The 26217-nt window shown below is 32.9% G+C and overlaps 1 protein-coding gene across 1 annotated transcript in view; it reads right to left on the bottom strand.

The window, feature by feature from the left end:
- The window catches only part of LOC133333312 (uncharacterized), a 41139-nt gene extending 17944 nt beyond the window's left edge, over positions 1-23195 (bottom strand). The window contains exon 1 of the mRNA XM_061541627.1: positions 22173-23195. Coding sequence (XP_061397611.1) covers positions 22173-23195 — 1023 coding nt within the window. The remainder of the gene's footprint in view (positions 1-22172) is intronic.
- Between the last annotated feature and the right edge of the window lie 3022 nt (positions 23196-26217).

Genomic DNA, 26217 nt, shown 5'->3' with positions numbered 1-26217 from the left:
CCCGATCACACGTTTCCAGTCGGCCACAGTTCAACTTTTGGTCTAGTTGAAAAGTCTTTACCCTTATTTTGCAGTTTTTTCCTATAATACAGGTTTATAGTCTTTTTTTAATGCTGCTATATCCAATGTCGGGAAGGACTCTTCACGCCGGTCAATGACTATCAGGTTTGACGAGTACTTACGAAGCATATTTTGGTGTTAAAACTTATCAAATTACATTTCCCTTATCATTAGACGTGGGTCCACACATCTTATTGGGAGCAACGGAACACCGTTTTTGTACCCACATGACCAATAATTGACACAATTTAAGTCCCTTTGCAATTTCCAGGGTAGAACAGATTTTTCCGAATGTCCTCTTCAGTGGTTACTATATATATTTCTTCATGAATTATTATTATTAGTTATTTATTAGATTTTTGTTCAAAACTTTGTACAACTTTTTAATAAATGGGACTTAAATGATGTAAAACTTATATATTTTCTTAAAAAAACTAATGAAAACCAAAAAAAGATTAAAAAAAATGTGATTTTAAATTCCTTTTATGCACATTATTAAAAAAATGCAGACGTGCAAAAGTGAGTACATTGGGATTGATTTCGTTTTCTTTATTTTTCTTAGTTATTTTTAAGAGAAAGATTTTTAAATTTGAGTTGTTTTGTTAAGTACAAAATACCCAATAAAATGCAACTAACGTTTTTGAAATAGCTTTTTTAGTTTTATTTTTATGACGTAAAAAGTGTCCAAAATTCAAACATGTACTCGTTTCTGCTCGCCACTGTACATGACTTTAATGGGAAAACTCTGTGAATTGTCTATTTGCGAAGGATTTTTCTAGGTCACCCACGCGACATTTTTGATATTGCAGTTTCTATTTCTGCAGTGTCTGCATTTATAGTTTTAAAATTAGTTTTCATGTTAAAAACAAGAAGAAAAAATTACAAATGTGGCATTTCTTTGTATTCTTTGCTCGTACTTCACGTATATAAGCAAAATTAAAGAAACAAATTCTTCGAGTTTGGTTTACCTTTTTCCGGAAATGCCCATATGTTAAATAAAAAAAAAAGTTTCCCATACAATTTTTTTTTTTTTTTTTGAGCGAACACCGATTTTTGTACGTAGTTCAATTCGAATCACTCTCCAAACAACAAAGAAATTATAGTACGTTTGCATTTAACCGGATTTCGTTAACCCAGTGGGTTTCAATTGTCAATTCCTTTGCATATACAGTGGTGGTCACAGAATTAAAACATTTACTGTGGTAAACATTTTTTGATCAGCCCTCGATTCGTTTGAAGTATTTTTGAAAATTTTTTAATTCAGAACACTTCTATATACTGCACTTAAGAGATTTAGTGTGAAAATAGAAAAATTATTGCATGCAGTTTTTCCATAAATAACGGTTTTTATGAAAATACATCGACTTTGAAGTGGCCATATAATTAAAACATTGTGTGGGATTTTTTACTTTACTTCATTTTTTGAAAATATTTTTAGAAAAGCTCTTTAATTTAGTTCAATTATGTAAACTAAGCACCGATAAAATCATTTACAGATAAAATTTTTTGAAAAAATCTGTAAAATCTATCAAAATTTCCAAAAATGTGTACAGTACACCTTACATGCAGATAATCACCCTTATTATAGAAAATAAAAGTCCGAATGCACCAGAAACTGCTAGAATTAGTAGAAAACAATAAATAATTCTCAAAATAAATAAATATTTGAAATAAAAACTCAAAAAATGGGAATTAACCTAAGGGACCGATTCAATTTCAATACCCTTTACTGAAGAAGGCCGGAATATTTTTGCAGTATGTGAGAAAAAAATCGATTGATATTGGTATTTATTATATCAAATCGACTGTTCGAGTAGTACAGAATATATTTTATCAAAAAATATATCTGTCAGAACAGAAGGAACTGAGATCAACGCCTAGGTTGACGAGTAAAAGTTTCTGGCACACAGCAGCATTTTTGATGTTCAACACAAGACTTCAAATATTTGTCAAACTGTAAAATTTATACTTCCTTGATACTAAAATAGATTAAGTGGAAGTTATTCGATTCAAAAAATATTATTTTGGAAAAAATATTGTCATGTTCAATAGATTTAAAGTGTCATGAGTTGACCATCAAACATGCTGCTGTGTGCCAGAAACTTTTACTCGTCAACCTAGGCGTTGATCTCTGTTCCTTCTGTTCTGACAGATATATTTTTTGATAAAATATATTCTGTACTAAACAGTCGATTTGATATAATAAATACCAATATCAATCGATTTTTTCTCACATACTGCAAAAATATTCCGGCCTTCTTCAGTAAAGGCTATTGAAATTGAATCGGTCCCTTAGGTTAATTCCCATTTTTTGAGTTTTTATTTCAAATATTTATTTATTTTAAGAATTATTTATTGTTTTCTACTAATTCTAGCAATTTCTGGTGCATTCGGACCTTTATTTTCTATAATAAGGGTGATTATCTGAATGTAAGATGTACTGTACAAATTTTTGGCAATTTTGATAGATTTTACAGATTTTTTCAAAAAATTTTATCTGTAAATGATTTTATCGGTGCTTAGTTTACATAATTTAACTAAATTAAAGAGCTTTTCTAAAAATATTTTCAAAAAATGCAGTAAAGTAAAAAATCCCACACAATGTTTTAATTATATGGCCACTTCAAAGTCGATGTATTTTCATAAAAACCGTTATTTATGGAAAAATTGCATGCAATAATTTTCTATTTTCACACTAAATCTCTTAAGTGCAGTATATAGAAGTGTTCTGAATTAAAAAATTTTCAAAAATACTTCAAACGAATCGAGCGCTGATCAAAAAATGTTTACCACAGTAAATGTTTTAATTCTGTGACCACCACTGTACGTCAAATAAATCCTCATAAAGTAGGTTAACCCGGTAAAAAGTTCTAATGTACAAGGAGTTTTAGTAGTGAATTAACAGCCTGTTTTTGTAAAATTCCAAACGAACGAATTCGAGTGACTTACGACCAAACTCCTTGGTTTTGAAAAATATGTCATTTATTTTTATTTTGAATCAGAAAACCTTTATAAACATAAATAAAGGTTTGGTCGCAAGTCACTCGAATTCGTTCGTTTTGAATTTTACAAAAACAGGCTGTAAGACTGTTAATGCATATTAAGACTGTCGTCTGTCTATGGTATTACATAGTCTCGTCCAAAATTGCAATATACAATAATCCTTTTCACACTGACATTTTAAAAACCCCCAACTAACTCAATTCGTCTACCATCAATTGTCAAATATTGGCAACCCTTGCTCTGTGATCCCCAACAAATGTCAGTTGAAAAACATATTTTCACAAAAGAAGACATAATGTTTTGTGCTTGCATTTAAATACAATTTGTGTCAACAGTTTACCATTAAAAAAGAACAAAAAGTATATAAAAGATAAGTGAAGATTGCTTTAATAACAAAAAGTTTAAAAAATAAATTAAAAATCATCTTAGAATCTGTAAAAATAGAAATATAAATTTGTTCACATATAAAGTGACGCCAGATAAAATAAAACGCGGTGTTGTTGTAGAACAACGAAAAATGAGTGACATTGGCTCTCATGTGTCGTTTGATTAACTCTGCTTCAGCTCCTTATTGCCTTTTGTTTTGATAATCTCAAGAGTGGATATGTGTTTTTAAATCTCCCAATGACTGTGATCTCTCTCTCCCTCTCCGTGAGGTTGACATTGCTCCTGCTTTATTATTGTTGTTGCAAAATTGAAATGTGGCGTCTCGTCTCGTGTTGTGGTGTTTTGTTTGATTTTTCTTTTGTTTTAACTTGTATTTATTGTTTGTTTTTGTTTTAAATTCAATGAAAATGAATAAATAGTAGCAGATGCGTAGATAAGTGGGTGTGCGTGAGTGCGTGCAAAATAGGTGTGAACATTTCGTGTACTTCGCGTTTAAGCAAAAGTGAAAATACCAATTTATTTATAGAAATAGAAAATCCAAATCCAAGGTGTAGGTATTTCTTACACTAAAAGAAAATTCAACAAAAGAAGGAAGTGTCAACCCAGTGATAGCTGCTGCGGCCAGAATACCAAATTACAATAAAACCTGCGTTTTACCAGTTGAAGGTGAGTATAATTTAATTGTTTGTTGTTTATTGTTTTGTTTTTACATTATTTTACATTACATTGATGTGTTTATTTGTGCGGCCAATGTTGCCAGTGTTGGGGAATGTTTTACAAATGCTGGGGGGATTTAACTGACCTTTTAAAAGATTTTGATTGTGGAGATATAGTTAGAATAGTATTGATAGTTATTCACCGATAATTTGTGTAAATAACAACCACGAATACAAATTAAATTAAACTGTAATTAGGATTCGGCCGAACAGAAAAAGGCCAATTTTTAAAAGTCCATTGTGATCTAGGGTCTTAGAAATTTGTAGTTGTTGTCATAAATATGACATGAATAGATGGTAATTGCAATTGCATTTTTTATTGTATATAAAAGTTCATCTTATACGAAATTTTCTTTAGTCTTCGATGCACTTCAGGTTGAAGGATGTCAGGATTAAAACCATGTCTTCTATTGTGTAAAACCATTCTAAACGGGTTTATATTGAAACATTACCTAATTTTAGAAATGTTCTTGTTATAACCTACGTAACTAAGTTGTTAGGGTATTTTATGTTGTGGTCTCTAAACTAATAAACTTTTAGTCTAATTCAAAGGAAAACTTCCCACCAAAAATAAATTTTGGTCCCCCTTTTAGGGTAGAACCTTATAATGGTACTTTCGTATTTCACACGTATTTTAACCAAATTGATTGTAATTTGGGATTTTGTATTCTCATTAGCAGGATATCTTCATACCAAAAACTATCAATATTGAGTTACGTTTCGGGGTAGCCCGGTATTTTGGGCACGTTTTTCGAACAAATTGTCTATATCTCAAATTTAATAAAGGGAGCCCCCCTCAATTTCTCGATTTTAAATTTTTAAGATTTTGAATGGATTGGTAAATCGATAAAGCTTGGCGGACCTTTATAAAAATATTTTTGGAAATTCGCCTGTTTTTGACCACAAACTAAGTTAAAAATAAAGAAGTTCTTCACCGATTGACTTTATCCTAGTTCATACGATAGCCTAGTACACACACCCAAAGAAACGAGTCAAAATTTCGAACCGATTAAATTTTTAGTTTTTGAGTTATGGTGCCCCCCATTCGTAAAAACAACGCTACGAGAAAAATGCGTTTAAAGTTTGAGAATCACTCTTGCCGTCACTTGGTGCTGACACTATGAATTAGTGCACATTCGAAAAACTAAATAAAAATATTTGACATCGAGAAGGGGAGGGGGTCCCCTTGATGTTATATACCCAGTAAATATCTTTCATTCTCATGATTTTAAACAAAGAGGAGTGATTTCAAAGGAAATTGCAATATTTGAAAAGTAAAGCACTTTCAGTTATCCGATATTATCAGTTATGTGAATTAATTTGTGGGCGATTAACCACAAGATGTAATAAAGCAAGGAATGTATTTCAATTTTCAGATATTTTTAAGTTAAGTGACTTACAGTAAAAGCGGAGCCGAATATATGTCTCAGCTGTCTTAGTGAGCGAAAATTAAATGCGACACAAAAACGTCCGGTTCATTCGCCTATAAACAGTAAATTAATTTGTTCTTCAATATGTATGTAGAATTTGTTTAATTGCTATGACATTATAATAAAATTTGATTTCTTAATAGTAAATATATTATGTTTTTGTGTCATCTAACAAATTATGTTCATTTAAATCGTAATCTATAAAACCCCATCTATACAAATGAATCTATAAACATACAATTACTGCTGCATGAAAGGAATTCAAATCGTACGTACACCATAATGTGGTGGTGTTGATGTTATCACGTAACCAATAAAAGCACTTCAACAATTGTCAGTCCCGCGCTATTATAATTATGAACAATTTATTTTATTTGTTTATTTAAAGCTCGTTAGCACTCGTATTGTATGGACGGTTCGTTAATTGTGTGAAATCGGAATTAAACTAATTGCCGCAAACCTCTAAACACTTTCCAGCCGACTATAACCACGTAATTGTTAGAAACGATAATTACACGTATTGATTCCGGCGACGACAATCAATTCAGAGAAGTACTTCCCTCAATTTGGGGTGGATTCCATTGTATAGCACTTGACATTATATGTTTCCATTGCAGTAGAAATCATGTGAACAAACTTTGCATCTATACTCGGTTTGGAATCGGTATTTGGCATTTGTAACAAGACACATGTACCTTATCAGTGACTCAAAGCAATCTGAAATTGTTCACTTATCTGAGTGTTTGTGTTTTTGTCTGCCCTCATGTGTCATTATACAATTTCAAGTGTTGCGTCAATCGCAAAACAGTGAATAACTTGGGGAATTCCACTGAAAATGTAACTACTTCAATTTAAGAAAAATCTAAACATTAGGACTAGAAAAACTAGTTAACTTATTCTGGTATAACTCTCACAAATTGATAAATATTATGACACATATTAAACGATTTAGCCAAAAAATTGCCTATTTCAATAAGCACACTGCATATTTCAAAATTAATGATGTTTCCGAAAGTTAATAAGTTTCCGATTTTTTGCATTATTTGAAATGATATTTCTAAATTCATTCAAAAAATTAATTAATTAAATTTGCAATGATTCCATAATTAAATTACATGCATTTCCGATGTATAATACATATGACAGAAACCTCGGAAACCCTTGCAAAACCATTAGGTTTTTACAAACTAGTTATTTTTATTAGTAAATATGGAAATTACATATGCTTAAATGAAGCCACTCACTCAAATTTCAAAATTTTCTTCTCCAAAAAGTTTTTTTCGAGACGAATATAACAGTATATGGTACAAATATTGAAAGAAATGACGTTTATTACATTTATTACAATTTATATAGGTATATGACTTTTTTTCTACGTTTACATTTTGACTGTCGAAAACCTATAAATTCGTCAAACGGACCATCCTTGGTTATGACAACATCAGAGTTGAATAATAAAAACATTTCTAAAACATTGTTCGTAAATTTTTCGCAATAAAATCGCTATAAAAGTCATGTGTGTAAATTGTATTGTTTCAAAATTAAAATCTTCTTCAAGACGGAAATATAATCAACAAATACACCAACAAGATTTAATAGCATTCATGGATTGTTTCCCAATTGGATTCAGTTGATTTAATGAAATAATACCTATAACGGAACTAAAACCAGATCGTTAAATTTGGAAAGGCGCCAAAGAGATGCGTTATTAACATTAAAATTGTTGCCAATTATGTTAATCGTTGTCTGGATATTTCTTGATTTTTATTTCACTTTTAAGTATGACAACTTATTGATTCTATTCACACAAAGGTCGTCTACTTGTAAAGGAATATTTTATGTAAATTCCTCTTCCCGAATTCCCCCTAATCCTCCTGTATTTATAATCATACTTTGTGTATAATTATTGAACATTTCCAGTTTGGAACTGCATCACTATAATTTTATCCAATGACCACCGCACAGGTCAATTAGACAAATAGTTTCTTTGTCTAGAGGTTAAATCCTTGGCTGAAATGTTTATAACACAGCAATTAACCACAGAGTCGACGCACCGACGACGGCGTCTGGTGACTTTGTTATTTATGAACTTGGCGACAAGTTTACGATATACAAATGTTACACCCCCTCGTCATGAAATATTTGGGAAACAAATTATGGCCGAAATATTCACAACCAAAGATGACAATGACGACAACAAGAGGCGACAAAATAAATAAACAAACAAAAAGCTGCATTTAATAAAAGTTCATTATATTTTTTATAAGAAAAAAAATAATGAGCAATGCATTAACATTATCGATGATTACATAATTTTCATGATCTCTCAATGAGCGGCCAAATTCATAATCAAATTATAAAAATACAGCCATGGAAAAATGTCTGTTGGAATGAAAATACAGTGGGGTTAAAAAGGGGAAAATTCTCAACAGAATTGACTGTAGCTTCATGTGTTTAATTAGCAGTGAGTTGACATTTCAATATTTGTAAGAAAACATTCATAAATCCATTATGTTCGAATTAGATTCGTAATGGTTTTTGTTGATCAGTCCACTAAATGTTGGTCGATCTATATTAACATCATGAAAGTTTACTTCATATAAACTTTCATGGTGTTAGGGTCACAATTGTGGCCTCTCGAGTGACAAGAAGAACAGACACAAATAAAGTCGAATTATCACGCACTCTTACCACGAGAACTACTCAATATATTGATTTTCACTCTTCAGCAATGTTTGACCCCGGTGTTTAGAACTTGCTATTAACTCGACCAACAATATATGACAGAAAGATATTCAAAGGAAAAACAAACAACTCTTCTTAAAACCCCGTTTGGATTGGATCACATTTTCACATGGTTATAGGCCCACAAGGTCATTAAAAATGAATGGCATTTGAATTGTTTAAATTTTGATGAGTTTGTGAGACTATAACCATGTGAAACCCCAATATTTTGTGGTGTTACAAACTTTTTACAGCTGTGAGGCTATCATTATTTTCTGAGTTATTGAACGTGGAATACGACTTCCTGTTGAAAAATTTCCCTCAAGAAGAGCATTTCATAAAATCTTAGCCGTTCGATAGTACAAAATTTCTTTATTGTACAAAAGTTAAATCCGTAGCAAAGTAATTTCTCTTGTTCCCACAAATTTTATTGCGCACAATTTTCCTCGAGTGTATTGTGTGATTCACAAAATAGGAAAGATTAGATTTTTTCCTCTTTTGTACATTAATAAAACTCCACGCTTATATTTTTATAGTGGATAATTTACGCTTTTTTCCTCAAACATATTTTTTGTTTTGGTTTCTAATGATGATGCTGTTGGTCGTGTTGCTGTTGTTGCTGCTATGCTGCACGTTTTAACTTCGTCTGTAAATGTTGTTGTTGTTGCTGTTGCATTTGGGAGAAAATAAACATTAATATAAATATTTACATTAAAATGGTGAGGCTGGCCTGGCGGGCTGATGAGCTGTTGCTGCGGCAAATTGTTCATTGGTCCCTCCCCATAATTTGATGCTGATGGTGATTGGGTTGTTGATTTTGATGCTGATGATGTTGTCGTTGATGTTGTTGCGGCTGCGACTGTTGTTGTTTCTATTCTATTCGACAAACAATTAAACAGACAATGTTCAAGAAAAAAACAACAACAACATTTTCAGCACACATTGGAGTCCAGTCCCGCAATGCAATGATGCTGCAAGTATACACGCAGATAGTTGGCTTAAATGATACATACATACAGCCAGCAATTGCGTGTGGTGCTTTGTAAAAGTCACATACCGCTTTTGTGGCTTATATGATAATATTCTGTTCAGTGCTTGTGGATGTTAGTCCACACGTATGTATTTGCATGACGCCTCAGTGGTGTAGTGTGGCCGGTATGTGTGTTTGTTTTATTTCGAGTTCAATGGGGTATTAGCAACTTGCACATCTCCATATCCATCTTTCTCCATTCGACATCAGCAAAATCAACATGACTACACCAACAAATATTGCCAGAGGAAAGTTTTATTTCCGGCACGCAGCACAAATACACAGCTGATGATCTACCGTTTCAATAGCCCATGGTTAGATCGATCGATCACAGGCCACCTAGACCAGTGTGTCGAGCAGCAAGAAACACCACCAATGGCTGGTTGGTCGGCAGGCAGGCTAGTTGGCTGGCTGGCTGCTAGGCCAATAGTCGGTTGATATCTTGTCGTTGTTCCTTGTCTATGCCAAAGTGTAGGAATTTGCATGCAGAGTAGTGGCAAAAAAACGGTCATAAATTGGTTCAAATGTGCCATGGAATTTGTGGCGATTAAAACGATTTAGTTGTCGATTTTCCTGTGTATTCGTTGGTGTTTTGGGGAGGATTATTTTATTGGTATTTAGAGAATTTGGCGGCGCCTACCATCGACCATTGTTTATAATTATGACAAAGGTTTTAGTTACACTAGTTCCTGGCCCATTCGGATGATGCAGCAATATGTTTGTAGAATATGAAATTTTATTGAGGAAGTAAGTGTTGGAACTTTACGATGGCCATTAAAATTTGAATTGTTTTTCTAAAGAAGCTTCCAGCAGTTGGTGAATATTTAAGAACATGTTCATTCTATAATGTTATTTCTGAAGTCATTGAATTTTGTGTATGATTATTAAATAGTGTAAACAATACATATTTTATATTGAAATATGAAATAGCCTTTTATACATTTTAGGTAGTTCAAATATTTATTTCAGCTACGATATTGTAAAATCGATTCGTTTCGACTTTTATTCCAACGATTAAAAAGAAAAATTTTATTGGAATTTTTATGGAAATTAAAATATTAATGTTGAAATATTGGAAATCACTATCGGACGGAATTGATAGATATTTGAACGTGATAAGACATCTTCTGTGCAGTCGGAAGCATAGTGAAAAAAATTGTTTAAGAGGTAACCATCAAATCTATAGATAGAATCGATTCCAAAAAAATCAGAGCAGAAGGTTGTGTCGCTATAATTTGGTCTGTTCCCTTACTGCAAGAATCTACTATTTTTACCACTATAAACATTTTTTTCCTTTATGATATCGAAATATATTGTAAAAATAGTAGATAATTTTTGAATTTTATATTATTTAGAATTGAATAGCTACGAGTGAAATAAATTGTAATCTCCACTACAGAGATCAAAAAGTTTAGTTCTGTCTTTAAATTCCTAAATATATAGCCCAAAATGCAGTGGAGGCCATCTATAAAAGTAAAAACCCAAAGTTTTAACAAAATAACTAATCGATATCTAAGACTCATCATTATTTAAATTTTAATTTTCGCTTTTTAGTACTTATTTTCCAATTTCGCAACGTTTTATCTGGATGATAATCGTAAATAAGACGAAAAAAAAATGATTTTTTTATTCCGTCCCAATAGAAGTAGGAAGTATACCATGCTATACCTTACCACATACCACTGCCACTTTTTAGAAACTGAGTTAAACAAAATCATGCTGACCAATGTTTCCAGCAGAGCAATAGGAAATGGAAGACAACACTATAAACATACCTACTATAGGTAGATATGTATATGACGTCATGGTGAATTTCATGGTCAGATATCTTCATTTGCATAATGGCGATTCGTTCCTGTTGTTCGCCGAAACTAAACAACGGTAAATCTGTTTCTCATAAATTTCAATTCTCAATACCGGGGGATGGGATAGTTATCGCTACTGTTTGACACGGCGTGTGAATGTGTACCTTCTGCCAGCATAAACAAAAGGCCAAAACAATACACCGATTAAAATTCACTTCGAAATGATACTGAAAATCGTTGATAGTATTTAATATCTTTATTTATGACTGACGGCATATTGGGATCGAACAAAAGATTTTAGTGTAGCGAAGCTTTTCTTTCATGATCACCGACCTACCGACTGCACCGATGACAATGGCAATGTTGATAAGGCAGGAGCCGCCGACACACACGAACAAAACAACGGAGCCAAGTGATCGAACAAGATCAATGACCATTCCCCCCGAAAACAATGACACAAGAAGAACTGAGGACAAGAAGAAGATTTCGTAGATGTTGGCTGTCTATCATCATCATCAGCTAGGGATGTCGAAACAACCGTTCATTACGACAGCTGAAAATCAGCATTTAAGCCTAAATAATTACATTTTGCCCTCAAATTATCGGTAATTATGACATGAACACTGTTATTCTACGCCAAGCAATTGGTGGGGAGGGCAAAAGATGAAGTTCTACTACATCATCATGCCGCGGCAATTAAATTCCCATGGGCGGGCGATGTGACAATATGCGCGGTGGACATCGCTGGCGGAATGTGGCTACACAAATTGTCAACCATCGAATGACAGAGATTGTGAAAGAGATTCATGCAATTCCATAGTTCAAATACCTTAAAAAACGAGAACACCGTTTTTGTGATGCTGCTGATGTTGTCCATTGGATTGTTTTCTACAACAACAACGACAAAGGGGAAAACGGAAGACTTGTTCAATGACTGGGCCTTGTTATCGTTTTCCCGGTGCTGAAGATGGCACTAATGTTGCCTAGTATGGCTATCTGAGTTGGTTTCACTTTTACACAATTGCTGTTGGCCAAATTGCCATGGCAATGGTAAGAGCAAAGCAAAAGTACATAATTGGGGCGATTGACGTTGGCCACACAGAGGTGCTGTGATGCTGTGCTGATGTTGCTGCTGCTGCTGCCATTTTCTACCGGTTGCATCCGCAAGAATTATGAGAAAAATTGCAAGTGACGGCTGCCGGCTTGAATGAAACCATCCAACTGGTTTGAACAACATTGGAGGAGTCCATAACAACATCGGATACTAATTTTACATCAGACATCAGTGTGTGACATTGGTGAAGGGTTTTCAGTTCAGTTTTTCGTTTTTTTCCTCTCTCACTCTTTGTCAAGCCAACTATAGACCTCTGCTGTGCGGCAAGCTAGCATGATTTTAGAAAACGTTTACTTTTATATTGTTTTAAGTACACATTGAATGAACATATGTGTAAGTACACATGTATATGTGTATGAATGTAAGTTTTTGTGTGTACGACATGCAACGCATATGACAACGACCATCCATAAATATTGGGTCAGTAGCATTTGGTCAATAAATGAGGCATTTAAATTCCAACTATGCAACAAAATGAACTGCCAACTCGTAAAGTGTCTTTTGTATTACAATACAATAATTGTAATGTTATATCTGTTGTTTTACAACCGTACTGGTCAAGACAAAAAAGGGAATGGAATTTGAAAATGTACAGACAAAAAGGTCCCAGATTTCTCCATTGAACTCGCAATTGAGAAGAAAAATAGTTTTTGGTTAATTACTTTTAGTATGCAACGAAGAACAATTGATATCTATAAATGATATTGTCTTGGAAATTTTATATTAAATACAGTAAATTAACTCTAGCTGTAAGGCGCGACATGAGCCCTTTTTGACATCATTCAAACTGTTCCAATTGACGCCTATTGTTTTTGGCAATGATCAATTAATATTTAGGGGTTGAAATGGGCCAAAGCCTTATTTTTGTATGTTTTTTTGGAGACCACAGTTTTGACCCGAACATAACGAAATTTTACAAGGAGGAAGGAATCTGACCAAGAAAAAAACATGCCTTTTTTATGATAATCGGTCAATATTTAGCGGGTCAGCGGATTTCTGTGTGAAAAATGCCAAAATTTACAATCTATGGCGCACTACTGAAGGACATAGACCCGAACAGTGGGTAGTATATCCAAGAGGAGTTGTTTACCTTTAAATTGATACCAATTATAGTGATGTATCTTCTTGGATGGGGATGTTATACTTAAATATTTACAGCCGCTACGAATACTGATATTATTTAGAAACCCATTACCAAAGAGAGTGGAAATATAGCGCTGATAGCTATGACATTTTCCATGAAGTTTCGATGGGGTTCAACGACGACACCTTCTATTTTCAGTATAGATCAAGTGATATATAGTGGATAAAATTGATCGAAAAATGTTTGGTTTTCTAATTTGTCTGCCTGGACCTATATTGCTGCAATTAATTTGTTCATCTTCCAAACTCCATTTGTAAACTCAAACTGAACAACATTTATATTATGAGTCATTTTTTTATTTAACAATTTTTTAAGAAATTTAAAATTTATAAATTGAAATCGTTAACCAAAAGCCCAAACAAACAACCCACCCACAAATCGAACTCATAAATTGCATGCAATTTATTGTCATTGATTTAGTTTTCACTCTTTATGAACAAATACAAAAACAAATACGATATATATTTTTGGACTCAATGCGACGGAGGCAAACGTTAAGCAAAATAATTGTAAATCTCTGGAGGTAACCTTTGACTGCAACAACAATTACAAAACAAATGAAGTTGGATTTCATTTGCCAATATTTCTCAAAACTGCCACCCACACAGTTAAACATTTTGCCATCCATCCCGGCCGTCAGACAGACAGCAGCGCCAAGCAATTGGTTTACCCCGACAAAAGGGACAAATGATAAAGTGAAGCCATTAAAAAGTAAAAGACGTTCGTTTTCTCATAAAATCATGTAAATGCAAATGTTTTGTGTGCCAATTTTAGTTATGTTTTTGTTTTTCTCGTTGAAGGAAACTCAACCGAAAAAGAGAACTAAATTACCAAACTGTAAAGTGTGTCGAACCAAATGAAATGAAATTCAGGTTTATCGATGCCATGCTTTTTTTCGTTTTTGCTTGAGTTGATCGTGTCATTATACGCTTTTGTGTTGCTTTCTTCAATTATGACAGTCACCCAATAAATTTAATGCGAATATGTAATGTAATTTTATACACATATCGAAGGATATTTTGTGTTATGGCAAAGGAAGAAAGAGAAAAAAAGAAATTTATTTTGTTGTTGTATTTTTTTAGTTTAATGGGAATATTTTTATGAAAAAAGTGATATGAGTGAGTTTATATAAAAGGGCATTTAATTTTTTTATTTGGAAGGATAACTATCAGAAAAGGAAGTTTTTTTCCACATAGAAATATCTTGCAATTTATTAAATGGTTGCTTCGCTAAAAGAAATGTCGAATAAATTTTACAAAAGGAATGTGCATCACATTACATTTTTCTATAAAATATCAGTTTACACAATACTATAAGCGATTTGATTTTAGGTTCTCACAAACTTATTGGGTTGCATAAATTCAATCATTGATAAATATGTAATTAAAATACGAATTAAAATGTGAATTTCTTCATTTAACAGGAATGTTATTGGTGTCAGCTGTTATTGGTGTATATTTCCAATGTTACACACATTTTCCTTTTATTAATCGGCTAGTCTAGGAAAGAAATTGTATTAAAATTGTGCACCGGTTATGTAATAATGAATAATCTGCAAGGATCACGAAGAATTATTTTTTTTTCATTTTCGCCTATTTACATTTGCACACCTTACCAAAACAAACACACACACTCTCACACACCAGTATGGTTTCGCTAACATAGTAGTCTAATTTAAGTACAACCTAATACCTGTCAGTAGGAAGCATTTTAATACGCTTTACTTCATACATTCATTCATTTGATCATGGGATCAGATTAACTTATTTTAGTTAATAAAACAAATTTGTTAACAAAAGCAGTTTGGCCAGTACGAATTATTATGTCTGGAGCCATTTTTCGGCTCCTTTAACCGTTCGAAAGCCAAGGAAGTAGAAATATTAACGAATCAGTTTAAGGTGTCTGTAGACCACCCCACCGACCCACCGAACGACCGCCAGACAAATTTCATGTTCGAGATATTGAATGTTTGAAAACGAAGAGACATCGATAAATGTCTTAAATTAAAGGTGGATATCCTGCATTGAAGGAAAACACGGACTGTGTGTTGTGACAGCGAGCACAGTTTTGCTTTCAATTTGTAATTATTTTAATTGGTTCATTAAAACGTAGCAAAAAATTAATTATGTGTGTACATTTTTCCGACATTATACTTACATTTCGGACAATATTGACTTTTCAATTTGAAAATTATTATATTTATGTGTTGAAGTCAATCGCAAATCAGGATAGTTTTGGCGCAATTATGTTCAGTGTATTAGACTAACATTTTTTATTTATGTATATTGATTTAATATCGGTGCCCTCAAGGTTTCTTCAGACAAAAATTAAACTTTGTGGACTGTGAGTATTCAATTTTCGGGTTTTTGCTTCAACATGTTTTGGTTTGTTTTCGTTTTGTGTGCCAAAATGTAAAATGTCCACCAAAACTCCATCAACTCTGCTGAATATTAAAGCATTCGAAGATAAAGCTGAATTGCTATAAAAATTTCCATGGCATATGTATTTGGTCGAAGAACGAACATTGTGGTAAGAATCAGTTCAGTTTTGGATATGGGTCCTTTTTCGATTTCGTGTAAATGGAGTCATTGTTGCTCCATTGCTTTTGCCCGAGAAGAAGTACAAACTTCGTTAAGTTCAGCCGAGTGATCTACTCATCCAATATACGTAAAATCGGTCATAAAATTTACATGGGGGCCATGAAATTGTAAATTGTGGCCATTAGTTAGAACTTTAAATAAACAACACATCCCGAAGCATAATTTGGTTAACCTTAGGATCAATAACCGAGTACATTTGTACCTTTTTTTTATTAAAAATGCTGTAAACTTTTCAACTTTGGAGAAATGTTGAGAAATCTTTCTTGGAGTGTTTTTACTTATAATTGATGGACCCATGTTGTTCAGGGCTACAATACTTTGCAGAGGGTTTGAGGAAAAACTAAATAGACTCATATACAAAATAATCAAAAAAACTTCATCCATACGGAAGCATACCGAAATTACTAAGGATGTTTTAGATTATATTTAAACATTCATTTTAAAACGTATTCCTTTAATTCCTTTGTCAGTTCCTACATCTAGTTCAGATACGTATAGACCAATCTACAACAAACAAGTGAAAAAGGCGTTAAATACGTGAAATGAAAATATAGGAAACATATCAAAATGTGACATATAACGACAATTCCACCAATCGAGTTTTGGAAGCCATAATGTACACCAAATACAAATTTGAGCAATTTTTAATAGTGATTTTTCATAAAATTTCAAAACCGCAAAACGTGGACCGATATTGATATCATATTTTTAGGGTGGAGAATGTGTATAGAATCCTCAAAATACTGCAATTTACAGGATAAATTATATGCAGGGCTATACCTAAAGGGTGATCAATATTGATTACATCGTGTAGGAATTACCAAACATTTGTAGTTATCATTGTATGAGGGGCTATGCCTAATTGAGAACCGATATAGCTCAATTTTGAACCTAACATTTTTGTTTTGTATCACAATCCCTTCCTTCCCAGTTATTAAATCGGTAGGTATTTTTATATAGGGTCTGGGCCGAAATAGGTTATTCTCCAACCTGACCTTGTAGATTTTTATCTCGATATCCTCCGAAGGTAGAAGGATTACAACAGATGGCTAACTGACAATTTCGATTACAGAATATTCACCATATAACCCCCAAATGGGGGGTGTACCGTTTTATGGAGGCAACCGGAAATAGTGATCCTATATGAATAATTATTGGTGGAATGATTTGATACCCAATAAGAACCGAATGCACCAATTTCATCGAATTCCGTTGAAAAAACGCGCTTAAGAACCCCAAATACAGAAAATTGGGGGTACCGTGGACCAATATTTATAATTTTTGGTATGACCATTTGATTCCTAATAATAACCCAATGTGTTGAAAAACGCGCTCTAGAACCTAAAAACCTGGACCGATATAGCTCATTTTCGAACCAAATGTTTAATACCCTATCACAATTCCTTCAAAAGAAATGTGATTACAACAGACGGGCGGAAGTGGCTACATCGTCTTAGAATTACCCTGATCAAGAATACATATACTTTATAGGGTCGGAAATTAATATTTCGATGAGTTACAAACGGAATGACACACTGTGGTGGAGGGTATAAAAACAGCGTGATAGTCCAATTTTTAATGAACTGCAGCGCTACATTGATCTACGCATAATTTTGCAATGAAAAGGAAAGCCTATGGTTAAGCGGCTCATCAGGCATATTGAATATTGTGGCTTGCAAGTGTCGTTACTTTATATGTTGTATTTATGTCGAATATTGTTGCGAAATTGCATCTACGAATTAAATTCAATCGTGTCAAGTTTCAGACATTTGACATAACACCAGAACATCCCTTTTTGGTTATTGACCGTAGGGTTAAATAGATATATAGATATTCATGTTGTTGTATATCAAATCCTAATGTTTATGAGCAACTATTTTGTAATCTAAAATATTGCATCATACAAAAAAAAAATAAATAAATAAAAAAACAAGTTTTCACATTCATTTTTCCAACAAACCAAATTAAACTTGAATGGATTCTCTCTCTATTACTTGAAAAGAAGTGCAAATTCCTTTAAAATGAAATCATCTATAGCATTCTTAAGAAAATCACACACACTCTCACACAAGGAACGCACTTAAAATGCATTACAGGGTGTTATAGCCAACAATGTGATGTAAAACCATGGGACTTGTTTTGCACCAGAGCAACGTGTTGCAATTTCCACAAACCTTAAACTAAACATACAACATTTATTTACAAAAACAAAAAAGAAAAATGATTATTTGTAGTGCTTCGTCTTCTTCTTTTAGTGACATAAGATGTCCAAAACAATATCAAAAAAAAAAAATAAATTAATAAAAAAAGAAAAAATCCCCTAAAAACCTATGGCTACAGCCAATATTAAACAAATTTATTGTTTAATATTGGTATTGGTAATTTCCATTACTGATCGCAGTGCCAAAGTAGCTCACAAAAACGAACAACTGCAAAATATGAAGTAATAAAAAAGTGTAAAAAAATAACAAAAACTCCATTTACAATAATGAGAATGTGTTTACGCTTTGGTTGTTGTGGAACATTAAAAATGAAACATCTTCAGACTCCTAGGGAATCTGAACGGAATGTTGATCTTTCGATGGTGTGTGTGCTGTAATTTAGTCGGTGGAAGATGATTTTTCTGAAAATGTATAAACACCACATTGGCGGTCCTCCTCCTCCCATTTAACATGATGGCAATTTGTTAAATACATCCGAAAGAAGTCTCATTGCAATTAACAACTCACAGTTCTTTGTCGTATCTTCATCTATATCAGCTTTGTCATGAATAGGAGAGGGGACTATGTTTTTTTGTCTGAATTGCCTCTATGAATTGTTAAACAAGTGTTTGCACCTGTAAAACCGTATATATGGAAAATTTGAGCAGCCCACTGCACAGTGTTTGAAAGTGAATATCAATTTAATTTTTTATCTATTTTCTTGCAGAGGATTATCTTAAATACTTTCTTCCACAGATTTTGATAAAATATTTTTGTTTTTATATAATATAGAAAGAAAAAAACTCTGCAAATAATTCCAACATTCTTCAAAGGTGTGTATGTTTATTATCAACAATTTTGAATATTTGCCAAACCATTTTTTTTAAGATATAAATAAATCAACAAAATTTATTTTCTTTAGACTCGTGCTACACGCCATTTAAAAATGATTTTGCTTTTAAAAACTATTCATTAAAATAAACATAATACGTTTTATAAAATAAACATCAGCCATTCGAATACATTTTGTATATCAGCCAGCAACAGTTCACAAGCAGGGGTAAGATATTTTGTAGATACTTAGATTTGAGTGAAATGAAAATAGAATAAAGCATTTTTGCGTAAAATTTCATTTTTTTATAAATTTAATTAAATTTAAATACAAATACGAAGCGGTTTAGAGTTTATGGTTTGGGATAAAATATCATTCTCTCTCTTGGTTCTACTTGTCATGTCAGACTTATACTACAGATGTTCATAAGGAGAAATTAAATTTAGGTTGTTAAGGCCTTCACCATAAAGAAGAATTAATTTTTGGGAATATGTTAATTCCAAGATCTCTAATTTAATGTGATAAGACCAAAAATCAGTTACACCGGTAGGAAATGTTGAAACCCTAACATATTTTTTAATAGCGAAGATTTTTAGAAGACCTACCATTGTTATGCGAATTAAAATTAAAAGTGCTTATGTCAATTGAGATGGGCGGACGACATACAGATGAACATGTGTCTGTTAAAATAAATTGGTAGGGAGGTACCTGAATGAGTGGACCAATGAGTATCATCTTCGAACTTTGAGTAGGTTTGGTAAAGTAATGGTTTGTGTAAAGCTTGTTTCAAATTGGACATTTCACTCGCCCAATATTCAATTTATAAATATTGAAAGTTTTGGCCATTTGTGGGGAGGCACCAGAAAGAGTGGACCAATGGGTCCCATCTTCCTACTTGATCTAGGCTTGATAAATGTAATAGGTTGTGAAAAGTTTGGTTCAAATCGAACATTCCATTCGCCTGGTATTAGATTTATAAATATTGAACATTTTGATGGCGTTCCATCTTCGGACTTCATCTAGGCTTGGTGAAGATAATAGTTTGTGCAAGATTTGTTTCAAATCGAACACATCATTCGCTGAAATTGTATTTACAAATATTGGAAATATGTCTAATCGTTGTACTTGATCTAAGTTTGTAAAGATAATCGGATAGTCCGTTTTGCATGGTATTATAAAATTAATGTTTAACACAATGTTGATAATTTGGGAGGGGGAGTTACCAGAAGGCTTGGACCGATATTCCCCATCTTCGAACTTTAACTAAGTTTGGGATAAATATTATCATATGCAAAATTTTAATGACATCAGTTATTCCCTTCGAGAGATATCGTGCGCAGAAAGGGGTCTGACCATTTATTTTTTGTTTGGTTTTGCAGTCGCTCTAGATGCCACAATTACAAGCCGAACAAACACAAATTGTCTACGGGGAAGCCGACCTGAGCCACTAATTCGAAACGCGGTCATAATAACGAACGGTTGGCGGTTGTAAAATAAGAAACGTTAAATCTTATGAAATAATTGTTTAACTCCGAAAACATGATTCGGAAAAGATGCCACAGAGGACCTGTTGACTTCTTCTAATCGGTTAAGAGAGTGTAAATATCGCTAAATATTACCCAGTCTAGGAATACAGATATGCAGAACTTTAGAGCTCAGTGTAAGTTGTGTATGGTACCATATGGTCGGCAACGTCCGGCCACACTTATCCGCTCACTTCTTCTATTTGTGGTTTGTCTTATATCGCTACTGTTCCTATTAACATAGTAAATTTCCCTATACATTTGCAACAATAAATAACAGATAACGAGTTAACATTTGTGACAGGTTGTATACAATCTCGAAAGGGATTTATTCTACTGGTGCACATTGGTCCTACAAATAATAAAAATTGAGATAACTCATGTGTGAATGACCGAATGGTTTTCTGTTAAATCATTAGGATCGCAGTCGTCAGAAAAGTAGATTTCATGATTTTTTTTCTCTTAATGAGTGAGTTTGGTAGTTTCTGGGGAAAGGGGCCAGCAGATTTGTGACGATACAGTCCATCATTGAATGTTACCTTAATTTGGTGGATATATTAAGGTTCTTATTTTTGGGGACTTGTGTGAAACCAAAAAATCCTAACTGGTTACAAAGGGTACGAGTTTCGTTGGAGTATTAAATATGAGTATTCATTTTAGCAACGAAATACATAGTTGACCTTTTTAAGTCAAACTTTTTTGGTTCGTTTGGTTTTCCTGAGATTTATTGAAATGTTTGTATTTTTATAGTTACTGAAGTTTACACACGAACATAGCTTGGTAGAAATATTAATATGTCCGAAAAAATCTAAAATGATGAGTTCCTTCTCTTCATTTAAGATATATATGGAATATTGGAATATATTTTAATTTCCAACAAAATTCTGTTCGCATGAATTATTTTGGGTTTTGTTCCTCGTTGTCTGTGGGCTATTTACTTATTAAAAAATAAAGCATTGCCTGTCCCACTGTGTCTCACAACAGAGGATATGAATATTTTGTCTACAAAAAGCACATTCCTTTTTTGTCTATGATTTTTTTTTGTATTACAAAAAAAAAAAAAACAGTAGCAGGCGGGCTAAATATAATGTACTACAGCAATTTCAAATTGTTTTATTTGTTGTTTTCCTGCTTCTAGTCTGCATGTCCGAACGTATGGTCGGTCATGTCTGGTGGTCTGCCTGCCGCCTGCCCGTTTTTTTTTTAATATTAACTGTCATCGCTTACAATGTTTCGTCGTAAAGAAGGTGAATATATTTACGGTCGACAGGTAACTATGATTCATAAAGACCAACCGAAATGCCAATGATTAAATTAAAATGTCGGAATAACTATGAAATAGTGTGGGGATACATGCATATATTTTCAACTAACAGAGTGCTTTAAAAGTAAATGGATAAACTGGATAGATTATCAATTATGCAGATAAATATTGTTTCTCCTATTAATGTATATCTCTGTGTCTACTCTACCTCTAAAAATCGTTATCTTCTTATTACAAATTGTGGACTTTTGCCACATAACTTATGACTCACCCTGTAAGAAAACCTAAAATAGCAAAAAACACAAACAGAAAACCACAACAATATTGATAGGTACTTACATCTAGTTTCGAACGAGTTATTCGGGCATAAGAACGATCACTTAAATTGTTATCAGTGTCATCTATGAAGCCGTCAATATCATCTTCCTCCTCGTTGTCAACCTCCTCGTTGTCATCTTCATCGTAATAATCACCATCATCCTGCTGGGTTCGTGTGTTTCGCCCTTGCAAATCATCTTCGTCATAGTCTCGTTTCATTGTCAAATGTTTCGTCTGCGCCTGGAGATGCTTTTGATGGTGGTGGTGATGGTGCAGTCTGTTGTAATTGTCTCGCTCCAATGATCCAGCTTTATGAGTGCTAAATTTAGATCGTTCCGCAGGACTTGCAACTTCTGCCGCCTTGGAAGACGACAGCCGCCTTTGATTGCCGCCACCGTCGCCATTGTTGGCTGGACGATTGTATTTTTGCGTTGTCGCTGATAAGAAATATGACGGCAGTGGCGGTAAAGGTGTTGGGACTAATCTCTTGGTCGTTGGCGATGATGATTCTTGGGGCTGTGGCTGGTGATGGTTGTGGTGGTGGTGTTGTTGCTGCTCCAATATGAAATTTGAAAAGGACGATGATTTGGAGGACGTTGAGGCCGCTGATGTCGGCGATGATAAACTGGCTGAGGTTAAAATTAAATGTCCATTTTGACTTGGATGTTTGTTCAGTTGCTGAGGCATGTGATGCCGCCGATGGTTGTGATGGTGTCGGGCTGGAGTTGAGGTGCTGGAACTCCACGATGTTATATCTCTGGAAAATTGAAGCTCGTCATCTTCTTTGTTGGTGATCGCATTATCATCCATCAGCGACAGAGGTGTGTTTGTGGTGGATTCTTCTTCTACTATTCTAGGTGTGGTATGGTGATAATGACTGTGCTGTTGCTGACGAGGATAATGATGACGATGATGATGGCCATGAAGACTGTGATTGCTAACAGTGTGATTACTTTGTTCCTCTAGGAGACCATGTGTGGGGCGGGAGGACAGCATTAGGGTTAGACACCACACTAGGATTGTGAGCGTGTGAAAGTTAAACATTTTCCTAAGGTGGGGTTGCAGTTTCATGTTGTGCCTTGATGTGATGTGGCTGCTGTGTGCTCTTGATGTCGGTTATGTTCTTGGGTATTGTATTTCCTTTCGGCGTGCGTATGTGTTAATTTTTTGTAGATGTAGTTGTTTTTTTCTGTGTATTACGTTCGTTTCTATGTTGTTGAATACAATTTCATTTGTTGTTTTTTATTTTTTAATATAATTTTCACTTTTTTCACACCTTCACTGGTTTTTTTCATTCTTTTCATTCTCACTTCGTTTTCTTGTTAAATGGTAATCTTAAAAATCTTTAGTATGCTAAAAATATAGAATTTATTTTGGAAAATTCTTAGAAATTCTGCACGCTTATATTCGCGCCAGAGAAGCTTGTTGTTAGCCTCGTATTCTTGCTCTTTTTTCACAAATGATTATTAATATTTTTTATTATTTTTCTTGAAAGGCAGATGGAGCGATTCGCATGGAAAAAGTGGTGGTGGTGGTTGTAGTGTTGAGTGGTTTATGGCAATTAACAGTGGCGTTTTACTTAGATTTTCTCAATGGGATATTAGCGAAATTATAATGTGGGTCATGGCACCTAAGAATAAAATACAACTTCCGTATAACACGAATCTGTCTGTTTGTCAGTATAAGGTATTCGTTAACAGTTATTTTGACATAATACAGGATAATTTGTTTACATAATAAAAAAACATAATACAGGATAATTTGTTTACATAATAAAAAAATTACCACGTCACTGTAGCAGCTTCTCAATAATATTCTTGTCAATTGAGTGTTAATAATGTCAATTAAACGTTAAATTTATGTTCGAGTAGAAGTGCTTGTATTTTTCATTCGATTTTTTTTTGTTGATGTTTGTTTTTGCCTTAATCGCATTTTTAAATACGTTCATTTATTAATTACTTGGATGTGGTAATGACGTTGTACCTTGTCCGGGCAAGAGACACATTTAAGAGTGTCTCCACAACATGAGACATTAGACCACTGCAATTGGCAGTGAGTTCAAGTTGTGAGACACACAATTGTAACAGTGGGAATAATATTAACCTAAATGTTGGAATACAAAGTGTGTACGAGTTGATATAAATGCACAAGAATCCTGATTATGATGGTTTAATTTAAGTACGATCGAAGTGTCTTTAAAAATATGCAAATGTACGCTATACTCAATTTAATGGAATATTTTAGTAAATGATGTTATTTGAACTTGTGTTTGTATTCTAGATTTGTTTGTATTTATATTTAATTATATATAAATACCATTACCCATCATAGGCGTACGGCACATATGTGAAAAAATAATCCTTTGTAGTTGCCTTTTTTATAAATTGGAGAAAAATTAAATGTGAATAAGAAAAGAAATAACAGAAAGGGCGACCATTTCTCAACAAAAAACCATGTTCGGAAGGATTAAGAACCATCTTAAGAAAATATGTGTAAAAAACTACAAATGGGTAATCATAACATTATCATAATAGATGTTTTAAAAAAACAACAATTTGGGATTACGTCAGACTATTTTGAATAAAAAATATACTATATATACCTAGCTAAAAATTTTTTCCGAGGGTTTTTTTTTTAGAAAATTTCCGAGTTCGTTTTTGGAAAATAGTTCTAGAAATTGTACCGGGTTTTTTTAAGAATTTCTGGATATTTTCCTGATCATATTCGATTTTTTAATATAAATAAATTACACCATTTCTTTAAAAAAAATACTAAAAGAAAAACAGAAATTGGATTCGCCTGGACATTTCTAATTACTGTTATTTTAAAATTATATATGCGGTTTTTTAAATATGCCTACAAAAAAATAAAAATAAATTGAAAAAATAGAAAAACTGTTATTTTCTCTAGATTTTTCATTCACAAAATCTTAATTTTAAATCAGGATTCGGCCCAATTTCTGTCAGAAAGTCTTAATATCTTGGATCTTAATAACTTGAAAACTCTAATATTTTTTTCAAATTCCTTCCGAAAATCTTTCCGATTTCGGTGACCACGTCCATACAACTTTTGTACGGAAATCGGAACGAATTCGCCATCAGAATCGACAATTTGTTCAGATATTTGGACCGATATCGGAAAAATTTTGGCTGGGTATATTGTCAAAGCTCGAATACATAGTTTCTGGAAATATATCATTTAATTTATGTAGATTTAATTTAATAAGATAATAAATAAAATGTTTATATTTGTAAATTAAATTTGCTGTGTAAATCAAATTAATACATTTTAGAGATTCCTGTGAAATATTTAGAAAATGTATTTTCGTTATTTTCAGTATTTTTAGACCCATTTGCCAACCGAATTATCTGTTATTTTATATTTTGAGTTCTAATTGGGTAACAAATTCCTTTAAGAAATTATTAATTATTAAATTTTGGTATTATTAGAGTTCCTGAACAAGTTTTGCTACAGAATTGTAATTTGATATTTTGGGTTATATGTTTCTAGGTGTCCCCAATATACAGAAACCCATCTATTTTACAAAAATTTGCCTTCAAAAGTGAATGTAATATACTATTCTTTGTGTCCTATGGGTTGCAAAATATCTTATCTTAGTCGACATAGGTCTACTTCTTTGCTGTCCCAAGATTATTCGCTTAGTATTAAAAATTTGGCACTTTTAACTTATTTTATATATTTATAAGTATATCAAAATGTACGTTTATACACATACTATTATTTTTATTAAAACATATATGTTTTTCTTTTTTTCATATATTTTCATTTTCAAAATCTGGTAGCATGAATATAATGTCAAAAGGGGATTTTAGGAATACTCGATATACAGAATTATATTAAAAACCGAAATTATTTTATACCTACATAAATATGGAAATAAGGGTAACTGAATTTATTAAAAAAAATAATGATTTTTTTTTAAAGAATTTCTCTTGACACATTTAATACAAAATTCGTGCAAAAAATATTTTTATTATATTCCAAACTCTTTTAGGCCTAACATGTTTGTACGCAAGTTTGCTAATTATGTGACCGACTTCTCAAC

The sequence above is a fragment of the Musca vetustissima genome, unplaced genomic scaffold (assembly GCF_032173495.1).
Source record: "Musca vetustissima isolate MV318-11 ecotype Yass unplaced genomic scaffold, APGP_CSIRO_Mvet_v1 utg13749, whole genome shotgun sequence".
In the NCBI taxonomy this organism is placed as follows: Eukaryota; Metazoa; Arthropoda; class Insecta; order Diptera; family Muscidae; genus Musca; species Musca vetustissima.
The sequence above is the reverse complement of the archived record's forward strand: the minus strand, read 5'-3'. Positions and strand labels throughout refer to the sequence as shown.